The sequence below is a fragment of the Rhinopithecus bieti genome, unplaced genomic scaffold, assembly GCF_001698545.2.
Source record: "Rhinopithecus bieti isolate Rb0 unplaced genomic scaffold, ASM169854v2 scaffold_15676, whole genome shotgun sequence".
NCBI lineage: Eukaryota > Metazoa > Chordata > Mammalia > Primates > Cercopithecidae > Rhinopithecus > Rhinopithecus bieti.
In genome coordinates this window covers 2,141,329-2,156,190 of record NW_016809194.1, presented here as the reverse complement: position 1 = coordinate 2,156,190, position 14,862 = coordinate 2,141,329, and the positions used below count along the sequence as shown (strand labels likewise).

General features: G+C 40.2%; 1 protein-coding gene across 1 annotated transcript in view; it reads left to right on the top strand.

Annotated features, from left to right (window-relative positions):
• The first annotated feature begins 3,748 nt into the window (after positions 1-3,748).
• Positions 3,749-14,862, top strand: part of ACBD6 (acyl-CoA binding domain containing 6) — a 225,194-nt gene continuing 214,080 nt past the window's right edge. The window contains exons 1-4 of the mRNA XM_017888846.1: positions 3,749-4,683; positions 11,400-11,460; positions 14,268-14,271; positions 14,567-14,663. Coding sequence (XP_017744335.1) covers positions 4,462-4,683; positions 11,400-11,460; positions 14,268-14,271; positions 14,567-14,663 — 384 coding nt within the window. The 5' untranslated portion in view covers positions 3,749-4,461. The remainder of the gene's footprint in view (positions 4,684-11,399; positions 11,461-14,267; positions 14,272-14,566; positions 14,664-14,862) is intronic.

Genomic DNA, 14,862 nt, shown 5'->3' with positions numbered 1-14,862 from the left:
GATCAGACTGTTACTGTGTCTATATAGAAATAAGTAGACATACGAGACTCCATTTTGTTCTGTATTTGAGATGCTGTTAATCTGTGACCCTACCCCTAACCCTGTCCTTGCAAGAGACATGTGCTGTGGTGACTCAAGGTTTAATGGATTTTGGGCTGCGCAGGGTGTGCTTTGTTAAACAAGTGCCTGAAGGCAGTATGCTTGTGAAAAGTCATCACCATTCTCTTAATCTCAAGTACCCAGGGACATGTACACTGCCAAAGGTCGCAGGGACCTCTGCCTAGGAAAGCTAGGTATTGTCCAAGGTTTCTCCCCATGTGATAGTCTGAAATATGGCCTCGTGGGAAGGGAAAGACCTGATCGTCCCCCAGCCTGACACTCATGAAGGGTCTGTGCTGAGGAGGATTAGTATAAGAGGAAAGAAGGCCTCTGGGCAGTTGAGATAGAGAAAGGCATCTGTCTCCCGCCCATCCCTGGGCAATGGAACTTCTCGGTGTAAAACCCAATTGTATGTTCTGTTTACTGAGATGGGAGAAAACCGCCTTAGGGCTGAAGGTGGGACTTGCTAGTGGCAATGCTGCTCTTTATGCACTAAAAGGTTTATGGAGATGTTTGCATATGCATATCAAGGCACAGCACTTTTCCTTAAACTTATTCCTGTCACAGAGATCTTTATTCATATGTCTTTCTGCTGACCTACTCTGTACTATGATCCTACTATCCTGCCACTTCCCGTTTTTCGAGATGGTAAAGATAATGATCAATAAATACTGAGGGAACTCAGAGACCGGTGCCAGCGCGGGTCCTCTGTATGCGGAGCACCGGTCCCCTGGGCCCACTTTTTCTTTCTCCATACTTTGTCTCTATGTCTCATTTCTTTTCTCAAGTCTCTCATTCCACCTAACGAGAAATGCCCACAGATGTGGAGGGGCAGGCCACCCCTTCAGTCTGCATGCACATGCTGGAGCCTACTTGCCCCACTCCTGAGATCTTACCGGGAAGCTGCTGATCACTCGTTTCAGGTGTTTTCTATCAGGAGACGGCTCGTCCCTGGTGCCAGCTGTGATCAATTATTATTTTAGTGAAACAGTTAACAACCACTTGACCATCACCTGATGGTTGCCTGACATTCCTGATATGTGCGTGTGGTGGGGAGCCCTCTCCTGCCCTGCTCATTCCTGACTAGCTACCCACTGTAACAAGATTGAGATCTTGGGCATCTCAGTCTTACCTATAGAGAAGAGACTAGCATGAGAATAAAGCTGCAATTTGTAAAGTAGTAGTAGTAATTTGTTTGGGCCAAGAAAAAGGTGTTGTGTTTTGCAGTCAGTAAAGTGAGCTTTTTGTCTGTGCTTAGAAAAGCTTAATGAAGTGGTTTGCTTTGTATCATTGTATCATAATTTCAGAGTGACCTTGCCTGCGGTTGCTATTTTGTGAGATTATTTCTATCCAATAGGAGAATAACAAGGCCTAGCTGTGAGTGCCGGGCCAGCTTCTGAATGTTAAGGACCCTTTCCTTTTTCTTTCTTACACATTATTTTTATAATAAATTTTTTCATTCAAATCTATACATAAAGTACACAAATTATAAATGAATTTTCATAAAGTGAACAAACACATCAGTGTACTAATGTCTGGCGTAAGAAACAACATATCCAAATACCAGAAGTCCCCTTCATGTGCCCTTCAGATCACTAACCCTGAGGTTACCCACTATCCTGAGTCTAACACCACAGATTACTTTTGCCTAATTTTGAATTTTTTATGACTAGAAACATACAATATGTACTGTTTTGAGTATAGGCCTCCTGAATTCAACATTTATGTTTGAGATTCATTCATGTTGTTCTGTGTCATTGTAATTAGTTCATTCTCACTGATGAATAGTGTTCCATCATGTAAACACACCACAGTTTATCCATTCTAGTGTTGATGGACATTCGGGAGCTTCCAGTTTGGAGCAATTAGGAATTAGTTCATAGTGCTGCTATGAATGTTCTCCTACATGTTTTTGGTGAATGCCATGTATATATTCCCACCGGGGAGGAGTCGAATTGCTATATGTTTATGCTCAGCTTTAGTAGATAGTGCCAAACATTTTTCCACAATGATTGTATCAATTTATGCTCACACCAGCAGTGTAAAAGAATTCTGGTTGCTCTCTTTCCCAAGTTATGTAAACTCTTCCAGAATACAGAAAAAGATGAAAACTTCTAAATGCATTCTACAAGGATTTTATTACCTTGACACAAAATTGAGAAAGTATAGAAAAGGAAAACTATAGGTTAATCACATCTTTAAATGGAGATGTAAAGATAATGAAAATATTAGCAAACTGAACCTACAAATAACTTTTTAAAAAAGTTTCAGGAACAGAAGTAATGCTCAAAACTAGGAGGTTTTGAATTAACGCATATTAATATATCAATGTTAGCTATTATTCATTAAATCCCAAATTTATTTTTATTAATATAATTCATTAAAATAGAAATTGTTAATATAATTCCTTTCGAAGACTAGAGAAAAGCAGATAATCTCCAAAGATGCCAAAAAAGCAGTTAATATTCAATTCTCACTTTAATAAAAATTAGAAAAACAGAAAGATATAAAAGGCCCTGTTATCTCTCCTTCAGTCTACTCTTCGGGTTCATCATCCATTATTACCCAATGTGCAGGCTAACTTCTTTTTCCTTGCTCCTCCATTTGCTAGCTGTGCATCCTTTGACAAGTTAACCACTCTGTGCTGATTTCCTATGTGTAAAATAAGAGTACCTACCTTACGTTATAAGGATCAAGTCCTCAATACATTATATATTCTTAATCACTTTTTAATCGCAAGAATTTGGTCATTAAACATCCCTTTGACTGGATTGTGAGCACCTTGACAGCAGGGACTAAATGTCATGCACATCTGTGTGAAGAGACCACCAAACAGGCTTCGTATGAGCAATATGGCTGTTTATTTCACCTGGGTGCAGGCGGGCTGAGTTCGAAAAGAGAGTCAGCGAAGGGAGGTAAGTGTGGGGCCGTTTTATGGGATTTGGGTAGGTAAAGGAAAATTCCAGTCAAAGGGGGGTTGTTCTCTGGTGGGCAGGAGTGGGAGTCACAAGGTGCTCAGTGGGGGAACTTTTTGAGCCAGGGTGAGCCAGGCACAAGATAATGTCATAGCTTAAGGCAAGGACCGGCCATTTTCACTTCTTTTGTGGTGGAATGTCATCAGTTAAGGCGGGGCAGGCATTTTCACTTCTTTTGTGATTCTTCAGTTACTTCAGGCCATGTGGGCGTACACGTGCAAGTCACAGGGGATGCGATGCCTTGGCTTGGGCTCAGAGGCCTGACACTAACAGTGGAACTTTCTGCAGACTTAAGTAATTAGTGCTTATTACACTGAGTATTAAATGAATATATAGTGCGTTGTTGTGTTTAACATTTAGGACATAACCACTCATAATGTTATAGTTTTAAAAAAAAAGTTTTGTACGTTCCTCTAGGGTAGAACTGTGCCGTACTTCCGGTTTCACTTCATAGGGTCTACAATGCACAGTGTCAAATGCAGAGCTCGTCATGAGAACTGGGCTAAGGCGCGCCCCGCACCCCCCAAACCCTATTATCGGCGCCCGGAGAGGTGCGGGATCCGAAAGTGTGGACAGCGAAACACGCAGAGGAGTGATTCCACTCATCAGTCACACGGTAGGGCGGGACAGCCCCATCTTGCAGTTTTTCATTATTTCAACACAGAGCCCAACGCGCGGGCAACAGATCCGCGCGCAGGGCTGTTTGGGGGCGCTTGAGGCGCACAATCTGGGGCAGGCGGAACCTTAGTCCTCAAACCCGCGTTTCCCGCGACTCCGCTCTCACCGCTACACTACCACACAGACGGCCTCCTTCCCCCACCCCCAGGGGCCCATGCAGGTGCCCGGCTCCGGAGTTCGGGACTGCTAATTTCAGCGAAACGATTAAGAGACGCCCGAACAGCAGACTGCACTTTCTCTCCTCCGGCAGGGAAAAGCTTCCAGCGTAGCGTCTCCCACGCTTCCCCGCCGGCGCAGAGCAGGCCCTACAAAAGCGCACGCCGCCGGCACGCACGCCGCCCCGCCCCGCCCTCACGGCCCGTAGCCAGCCGCGCCCCGCGCTTGCCCGCCCGTGCTTCCCTGGCCCTCGACCCTCGTTCCGTTGGAGGGACCTGAGGCGAGCCCTAGCGAGCTGTTGGCCGGAGGGAAGCCGGAGGAGACCTGGTCGACTGGGCAGAGCGGCAGAGGGTCGGGGAGCCTGCTCTGCACGCCCAGGGAGTAGAAGTGGGCAGGGAGCAGGGTTATGTGAGGGAGCGCGCCGCTACTGAGCTTGGGTCCGACTGGAGCTCAGGCTCGGGACCCAGACTGGTGGGCCAGGCCTCCAAGCCGGTCTTACACCCGGTCCAAGGAGGACACGCCGGACGCAGAGGGACGGAGCGAGCAAGGAGACATGGCTTCATCATTCCTGCCCGCGGGGGCCACCACCGGCGACAGCGGTGGAGAGCTGAGCTCAGGGGACGACTCCGGGGAGGTGGAGTTCCCCCATAGCCCTGAGATCGAGGAGTCCAGTTGCCTGGCCGAGCTGTTTGAGAAGGCTGCCGCGCACCTGCAAGGCCTAATTCAGGTGGCCAGCAGGGAGCAGCTCTTGTATCTGTATGCCAGGTACAAACAGGTAAAGTAGCAGGGAAAGGGTGGATGGGGGAGAAAGATACGGAGCATCATCTTGAACGAGGAAAAGATGTTTGCTTTCTAGGAGTGATATTTATTTAGCTGGGCACTGGACACTTTTTCTGTGTTTTTTTCTGACTTAATTCAGTGATCTTGCGTTTTACCAGCTTAAGAACCTTTACAAAATGAGGATAAAATAAGATTTATCATTCATTTACCCTTTCCAAAGGGCCACATGGAAGTAAATATGGTAAAGTTAATTAAACTATATTGAGATCCAAGAAGATAATAGGATTGTAATAATGTGATGCAGGGCTGGGCGCAGTGGCTCACGCCTGTAATCCCAGCACTTTGGGAGGCCGAGGCGGGAGGATCACCTGAGGTCAGGAGTTCGAGACCAGCCTGACCAACGTGGAGAAACCCCGTCTCTACTAAATTACCCAGGCGTAGTGGCGCATGCCTCTAATCCCAGCTACTCAGGAGGCTGAGGCAGGAGAATCGCTTGAACCGGGGAGGCGGAGGTTGCGGTGAGCGGAGATTGCGCGCCATTACACTCCAGCCTGGGCAACAAGAGCAAAACTCCGCCTCAAAAAAAAAAAATAATAATAATAATAATAATAATGTGATACAATGCAAAATACAGTATTGCAACTTTTGTGATTTTTATAAAATCCTGAATATCTTTATGTTTTCGTTGAATATGTCTTTTCTGTTTGATACAATCTAAAAAGAGCTATGAACACCAGATGAGATAATGCCCTTCTTTTACAGAAAAGGAAACTGAAGGCCACAGAGAGTAGGCAGCTTGCCTAGGGTCATACAGATATATCAGTCAGAACTGGATTGTAGCTCCTGACTCAGTCTAAGGCTGTGAACTTTACCTGGAAATAGGGAGATGTATAGACATGTTTAATTTATAATTCAGGTTGACATTGGTTAGGTACCAGAAGGGAAATAATTGCTTTGTCATAAGCAACATATATTTGTTCGGCAGCTTTTATATGCAAGACACTTGGATATAATGCCTACAGAGAATGCAGAGAAGGAAAAACATGACACTCACAATTTTTTTTTTTTTTTTTTTCCACAGAGAGTTTGGGTTTCGCCACATTTCCCAGGCTGGTCTTGAACTCCTGAGCTCAGGCAATCCACCTGCCCAAAGTGCTGGGATTACAGGCATGAGCCACTTTGCTGGCTGACACTTTATTTTTATTTTTATTATTTTTTGAGACGGAGTTTCATTTCTGTTGCCCAGGCTGGAGTGCAGTGGCTAGATCTTGGCTCACTGCAACCTCAGCCTCCCCGATTCAAGTGATTCTCCTGTCCCAGCCTCCCAAGTAGCTGGGATTACAGGTGCCCACCACCATGCCTGGCTAATTTTTTGTGTATTTAGAAGAGACGGGGTTTCATTATGTTCACCAGGCTGGTCTTGAACTCCTGACCTCAGGTGATCTGCCTGCCTCGGCTTCCTAAAGTACTGGGATTACAGGTGTGAGCCACCGTGCCCAGCCCACATTTGCTTTTAAGAGACTTCCAAAGTACTTGAGGAATCTAGGTTTGAACACACCTGAAAAATTGCTGACAAGAGTTAAATAACAGTTCAGGAAAATTACAGCTCTTTGAAACACTGGAGGAAATGAAATTCTGGATAATAGCCTATTTTGTTTTATTAAAAATGTGTAACCTTTTTTTCGTTTTGCCTCTTGACATAGTTACATATTTTCCCCTGTATTTGTTAAAGGAAAATAAGTTGGGGAGAGGCCTGCTGTATTCCTTTTTTTTTTTAACTAAAAATTTTTTTTAGAGATGGGATCTTGTTCCGTTGCTCAGGCTAGAGGGCAGTTACACACTCATAGCTCACTGCAGCCTTGAGCTTCTGGCTTCAAGGGATCCTCCTGCTTAAGCCTCCCGAAGTACTGTTATTATACACATGATCCCCCATGCCCAGCCCCACTGTGTTCTTAAACGGGATATATTGAGTAGAGATGAACCTTGTTTTGAAGGTTGATGGTCATTATTATGAATGTCAGTTGATGTGACCTGAGAGATAAAGCTGTAGGAACAAATGGTATAAATTATAGTGTTGAATGAAACTTACCTCCAAATTGGACTTGGAATTAGCTTTCTGGGAAAAGTTCTTGATATCTGTTTTCTCTTTGGTCATTTGTTATACTTTGTCCTAATAACATTAGAGTGAAACTTTTGATTATTTAACAAATATTTATCGAGAATCATATTAGGACCTGTAATATGTCTGATGATTCTCTGGGCAGTATGAGACTAATTTTCCCCAAATTCCCTAGAAAATATTCTTTTTTATTCTAGGACATATCTTTATTGATTGATATCTGTGTCGTCATTATTCAATATTCTATTTCTAAGTCATGAGTGAACTGTAGTCACCTATCAACTTGGGAACCATTCTGTCTCAGGTATACTCACTTCATTCAGATAATATGAAGGAGGAATGTCCCTCATCCTTTCAAGAACTTGACTTTGGGGTGTTTAGAGATATTCTGTATCTGCAAATAAAATTCTGCATTATTAGGAAATAATATACTTGCTTAGATATGACACTGGGCCACAGTTTTCATCAATCTCCTAAATATTTGATTTTTGACAAAATTCTGAGATAACATTAAGAATAGCATCTTTGATAGAATAATAAAGTTGAAAGTCCAATATCATTTCTGCATATTGTATCAAAATTTATCATAAAATAGCATTTTGTATTCAGAATAGCACCCTATTTTGTAGGCTGGATGAGGTTGTTGGCAGGAAGATAATAAATAAGCTAAGATATGAACCTTATTTTCTCAGGGAGAACTCTAAATTTACTTAGCGTCACAGCTTTATTAGTCTCAGATTAGCCTATGGCTTCAAAATAATCTTTCGATAAAGTTTCAACAAAATCAAATGAATGAACAGTTTTTTGGTCGCTCTCTACATCAGCCTACACTCTCCCTCCTAAAGATAGCTAATTGACAGCTGTGAAAACTGGAGAGTAATGAAAATTTGTGAATTCCTGTTGACTTCATGAGATACTATTTAATGATACTTTTTTTTTTTTTTGAGACAGAGTTTTGGTCTGTCATCCAGGCTGGAATGCAGTGGCGTGATCTGGGCTCACTCCAACTTCCGCCTCCTAGGTTCAAACGATTCTCTTGCCTCAGCTTCCTGGGTAGCTGTGATTACAGATGTCTCTCACCGCGCCCGACTAATTTTTGTATTTTTAGTAGAGATGGGGTTTCACCATGTTGGCCATGGTTGACCAGGCTGGTCTCCTGATCTCAGGTGATCCGCCTGCCTAGGCCTTCCAAAGTGCTAATATTAGAGACATGAACCACCGCGCCTTAATACTACTTTATTAAATATTAACCTTGAGTCAAGTCTTAAATTTTGTGTGATGAGATGGGAAGTACACACAAAATACTTCTGCTGCATACTGAGTTATCTTAACTATTTTGAGGAAAAGCACTTGTGTAATTTCTGAGTTGCAAAATGAACTATATACTTTTTTCCATTTTTACTTAACAGAACAACTCACAGATAATTATACCTACTCAAATTTGGGTATTTGGCAGGTAGTTTCTTGAAAATGAATGAAATAAGCCTGTCACTTCAAGGAAAACAACTCAAAGTATTTGTTGCCAGTAATAACATTTGAGCCTTCAAGTGAAAATGAGAAGTTTGGAAAATCTGTATCTGCCACTGTGAGCTTGACAGCTTCCCAGTACTTAAAAACTTTTTTTGATGAGATAAGTGATGACAGTCATGAATGTGAACGTTTGCTATTATATCATGAAATGTGTCAACATTTGAAAAGTCTGTGTAACTCAGTAAACCATATTTTCTAAATATTTCATGGAATGATGTTACAAATCATGTGTTGGTAAAAGATGCCTTTCAAAGTGCAAGTCAGACCAATGGATTTCAGTGTTAACAGTATGAAAAATTCATTGATATGAGTTCAGATTCCTCATTGCAACTGACCTGAAACTACCATCTGTTAGGTTTTGGCATAGTATCAAAGAAGAATATCTACAACTATCTCAAAATGCTGCTAAAATACTTCTCTCTTTTCTAACAACATATCTGCGTGAAGCTGAATTTTCTTCTTATACTTCAACCAAAACAACATATTGCAGTAGATTGGATGCAGCAGTAGATATGCAAATGCAACTGGCTTCTAAGCGAGACATGAAAAAAATTAAGAAATGTAAAACAGTGCTACTTTTCTCACTGATTTTTTTAGAATAGTTATTTTGCATAAAATGTTATTTATGTTAACATCTAATGGATTTATTATTTTAAATGAGCTAATACACATTTTTAAAATGTCCCAGTTTTAATTTCTAATATGGTAAATATCAATAGATATAACTCATATAAATGATGGCTCTTTAGGATCATGAGAGTATAAAAGGATTATAAGACTAAAAAATTTGAAAACTGCTGCCCTAAGTTCCTTTTTCATGGTCAGAGGTGGCTTACCATCACCACATGTATATCATATCCAGGGCAAAGGGAAAGGGGAAGACAAACTCCTTTTCTTTTTAAGGAAGGTATTTGTATCACTCTTCCACACATCCAGTCCCCAGAACCTAGGCAGAAGTTGGATGGCCATGTGTAATGTTTAGCTGGATGATCATGTGTCCAGCTGAGACTTCTGTTACTACAGGAGAAATGGAGAAGAACTATTGGCATTTGTTGCTGCCACTGGATGGTGTCTGGATAAAAAACAAAAATAGTTATAACTGCTATTTTTATGATGTCTTGAAGTTTGTATAATTTATTTCATTTAATATTTCTAACAGTCTGGTAGTTCATGTGATTTTAGAGAGTCCAGAATTGAATCCCAGACTCTATTTAGCATTTAAGACAGAATGATGTAGTAAAGGGGTATTGAACTTTGGAGTCAAACACTCTTGGATTTAAATCCAGACTACTAATTCAGGAATATACTAATGTGTGAACTGAGACAACCCTCCTGAGCTTCTTTATCTTCGTTTATAAGATGAGTTTGTAATGGCATACCTAGCAGGATTATTTTTTGGCCCATTCGAGATAAAATATGTGAAGTGTTTGGTCTATGGTGATTGTTCAAGAAATGTGGCTCCTTCTTACGCTTTCTTATCTCTATTCCATCATAACAAGGCTGTTTCTATGTAAGTGTACATTTTAATAACAGCAGAGGGCCATGCGATTAATTGCTAAGCAAATGATAGAGGTGGTAATTGTTATGAATTCAGAGGTAGATGAGATCATTGTAGACTGAAAGAGTTCTTAGAATCTGAAATTTGAGTAGAACTGGAAGGTCGTGCAGCATCTTAAAAGCTGAGGAAAGAAGAAAAGGCGTTTCAGGTGAGTGGAGTGACAAGTGAAACCCTGAACTAGGAATCCCTAAGGCAGTCAGTAGATCATTCTGGTTAGATGAAGGCATCAGTTAGATTTTAGCAGAATTCAAGTGTGGAAGAGTAATGGGAGATAGTGGGAAAATCCCTGAGAAGTAGATAGGTGCTGTGGATGAGTTAAGAACAGTTACAGGCTCTATTCTAATAGAAAGATGAGACTTTACACAAAACTTTCTAACACATGGTAGAAAAAGTGAAAAGTACCATAAAAGATATATAGAGTAAATGCTCTAAGAGTTCATAAGGAAGGAAGATGACTTCTGGCAGTGGGAATCAGGGCCTATATAGTGAATTCTGCACTTGTGTGAATTTCATTTATGCTTATTCTCAATGAAAATATTCACTGTACAGTTTAACTACAAATGTCATTTGAGGATTAAAATTAAGTATTGACCACAAACAAAAGATGATAAGACTGTTGTAGAAAAATAGAATTGTATTGTTGAGAACCCCTAAAATTTTTTTGCATGGGTTTTGGCATCCAAATTTATATTGATGAGTTTCTTAATAGGGCACTTTAAAAGTAGTACACTTTTTCCCCTGAAATTTTGGAGAGATAAAATGCTAATAGAGTTACAAGAATCAGCATGAAGAAATAGTGTTATGAATTCTGATAAATTATGAATTCTAAACCTTATTAATTCTGTGTTAAAAAAATCTTTATACATGGTAATAGAGTATATAATGTATATTGATAACTTGTCTTATATGTAAATAGTCTACTACGAAATGCAACCATTTATCACAGTTTTTCTGTATTACAATATTAGATAATAGTTGTTTTGGCCGGGTGCGGTGGCTCAAGCCTGTAATCCCAGCACTTTGGGAGGCCGAGACGGGCGGATCACGAGGTCAGGAGATCGAGACCATCCTGGCTAACCCAGTGAAACCCCGTCTCTACTAAAAAATACAAAAAGCCTAGCCGTGCGAGGTGGCGGGCGTCTATAGTCCCAGCTACTCGGGAGGCTGAGGCAGGAGAATGGCATAAACCCAGGAGGTGGAACTTGCAGTGAGCTGAGATCCGGCCACTGCACTCCAGCCTGGGTGACAGAGCGAGACTCCGTCTCAAAAAAAAAAAAAAAAAAAGTTGTTTTATGCAGTAAGCCAAAGTAGCCTGTATGCAATGTTTGATTCTGTTTGGGTTTTTTTGTTTGCTTTTGCAAAGAATGTTAAATTTTGCTATTCCATATAGGTGCAAATATTTTCCAACCTATGGTTACTGAATTTACATAATACATTTGAAAAGGAAAAGTTTCTCAGATGTTTCTTTGAAAAATAAGTTCTTGATTTTCCTTCCCTCATTTAGGTCAAAGTTGGAAATTGCAATACTCCTAAACCAAGCTTCTTTGATTTTGAAGGAAAGCAAAATGGTAAGAAATTCTTGGAATCTTTAATGAGGTTGTTGGAAATGGTTTAGGTGTTTAGGAATTAGAAAGCAGTGAGCTGATTAAAGAATTATTTTTATATTAATCTCTCTCTGCTGTAGACTGTACTAATAACAGGCAATTGGAGAGAGATTAAAGAAATCTACTTTTAGCTAAGTCTCCTGAAGGATTCTTATGCTAGCATGTTGGAATATAAGTGGTTCACAACAGACATACATGCCTCACATTTTAATACGTAAGAGAGTGATCATGAGAGCTATTGCTTGAGATTTTCCTTTCCTGTCATTCAGCCCCTAATGGATCAGGACTTCTCCCCTCTGGAGGGTTTTTGGAAGAAGGCCAGAATGACGGGAAGGGCCGAACAGCAGGATAAATCCCCATTTTTCATCCTTCTTCCCTGTCCCAGTTTCATCTCCCTGTCTCTTGCTAATCTTGTGTTCCTTGCTCCACCCACGCCACAGTAAATAACAGCTTATAGTACTCTTGGGAAGAAGGGAGAAGTTCAGTGAAAAGCCAAAACCAGATACTAACTTCTCTGTTTCTCTGAATACATAAAAAAAGAGTATACTTTTGCAAACTTTTTAAACTTATAATCCAGAAGTTCCCTCTTGTCATTTATGAGACCTTGTCTTCTCTTACCTTGTCTAAGTGAAAAAAGAAATTGCATACAACTGGGAATCTTAGTTATAGAAGGGAAGGCTTTGGAGCATCAGCCCTGGAATTAAAAGAAGGTTAGAAGGTAGAGTTAAAAATGAAAAAAAGATAAAATATGATTATAGAGAGAGGAAGTGATAAAATACGGGTTCTGAGTTTATATTCTAGAGCAGTCCCACATAAAATCTGGTCCCCTGGATATATTTCCTGCCTGCCAACTGTTTGTTACCCAGCTGTAAGGAGATACAGAGCTTGAACCCAGATGTAAATCACTTATGTCACTACCCACACTGTTTAGTTCAGCTGATTTTTTTTTTATATAGGACAGTCTCAGTGAAGGAAGCAGTGCATTGATTATATTCTTGCACAAGTTTTTTGGTTGATGATAACCAACAGTTCTCTGGCATTTTATTACTGTTCTAAAGAATACCTGATGTTAACGTTTATGGTGAGTTTTTGTCATAATTTATGAAATTTTATAGCTTCATTTTTTTCCTGTGCTTTGCCTCTTTCTCCATTGTTTTTAGCAATTAAAAAAATTTAGATTTTATAGCCACCATAATAATTGTTTAGGCAAGAACATCAACAAATGATAAAATATTAGATGACAAAATATTCGGGAACTATTGGAGAAAAACTATTGAGGAAAACTGTTGTTAAAATGCTAGGTGAAAAACTATTGGGGAGCAAAACCATGGGTTACAGGCTGACCCACCATTTACTTTTTAATTATGAGGGAGAAACCTGACAGATACTGCCGTTACCAAGCCATGAATCTTATTGATGATGGGACAGACTGACATCATGTGCCCCCAGTGTGATGCATTGAAAAGGGCATGTCACCTATATATTACTCTGCTGAAATAATTTAACCCAGTTCTAATCATGATTAATCATTTCTGGCAAGAACACTATGTAGGTAAGGAAACAATTAGACAAATTCAAATTGAGAGATATTTTATAAAACAGTTGGACTCTTAAAAAATACCAACAATATGGAAGACAAAAAAGCTGACGATACATGAAACTCAATCCTGTGTGTGGATCTTGATTGGTTCCTGGTGTGGGAGAAGAAAGCCATAAAGGACATTATTGGGACAATCAGGAAAATCTGAATGTATAACCTCTCTATTATATAATAGTATTGATAAATTTCCTGAGTTTGTGTAGGCTGATCTGTTTAGGGATGAAGTGTTACGATACATACAAGTAGTTCTTAAGGAATTCAGTGAAAATAAATTTAGAAAACCTCAGAAAGATGTTATATTCATCATAGAAGCAGGAAGGTAGTGAAAAACAAAATGTGGGATTGAGTTCTGTTTGACAGCAAATCAGGGAAATTGAGAAACCCTGGTTGGAATTAGAAAGAATTGGCAGGGAAAAACCACAAAGGAGGCCTGTCCTGGCAGCCTGCAGGGGGTGGAAAAAAAAATGACTCAAAAGGAAGCTCAGAACTGAAATGTTGCTTTTGCCATTTATATTGTAGGAAGTCCCTAACTTACTCAGTAATATTCTTTAGTTGTTGCTTTTGCTTTTTGGTTTTTTTTTTTGAGACAGAATTTTGCTCTGTTGCCCAGGCTGGAGTGCGGTGGTGCCATCTCAGCTTACTGCAACCTCTGCTTCCCAGGTTCAAGCAGTTTTCCTCCCTCGGCCTCCAGAGTAGCTGGACTACAGGCACACACCACCATGCCCGGCTAATTTTTGTATTTTTAGTAGAGATGGAGTTTCACCATGTTGGCCAGGCTGGTCTCAAACTCCTGAACTCAGGTGGTCTACCTGCCTCAGCCTCCCAAAGTGCTGGGATTACAGGCATGAGCCACCACGCCTGGCCAGTGTTCTTGTTTCTGCCCTCACCATCCCTGACTTTTGAAGTCCCAGACTGAGTTCCCAGGATCAATTACTAGTAACTTATAGATGAGGTAAGAGCAGAAAGGGAAGGTGGATTTCTTGTATCTTAGTAAGAAGTTTGATGCATTTTCCTTGGGAATATTGTTTTTTATGTGATGATTAGTTTCTGTATGACCAAAATCCCATAAGCACAGTTAATTTATGAGAATAATCCGTATTAGTCTGTGGAGCATACATCTGCAATGGGGTGAAAATTGGTTTGAGGAAGTTATAAAATCTTAGATTACAGTGGTTTGTGGTCTTCCAAAATTTAATAGATATGCAGTGTATCTGTGTTTTTAAAATTTCATAGGGGAGGGTGATTAGGAAAAAAAAAATGTCTGAAAAGGCTTCTTAGGTAGGGCAATAAGGTCTGTATAGCCCTAGACCAATGTAAATGCAAAAAGAACTTCTGTATCCATAACTTATTATCTCTATATTCCGAGACCCTTGAAATGTGTGTGCAATTTTTTTTAATAATAATAAGAAAAATGCTGTTTGTGTTATTTGCATAATGACAGGCCATTTTGGATATTCCATATTGTAGGGAAGCCTGGAAAGCACTTGGTGATTCAAGCCCCAGCCAAGCAATGCAGGAATATATTGCAGTAGTTAAAAAACTAGATCCAGGTTGGAATCCTCAGGTAAGACTTAATGATTATAAATAATACTTTCCAAAAACTTATGATCCTTCTCTGTAATAAATGTCTAAAACTAAGCTTAGTTTTAAGTAACATGCTTAAAGTTTTACTTTCTTGAAATATTATAAAGTTATTGTAATATTTATCTAATAAAATAATTGCTGGCCAGGTGTGGCTGACACCTGTAATCCCGGCACTCTGG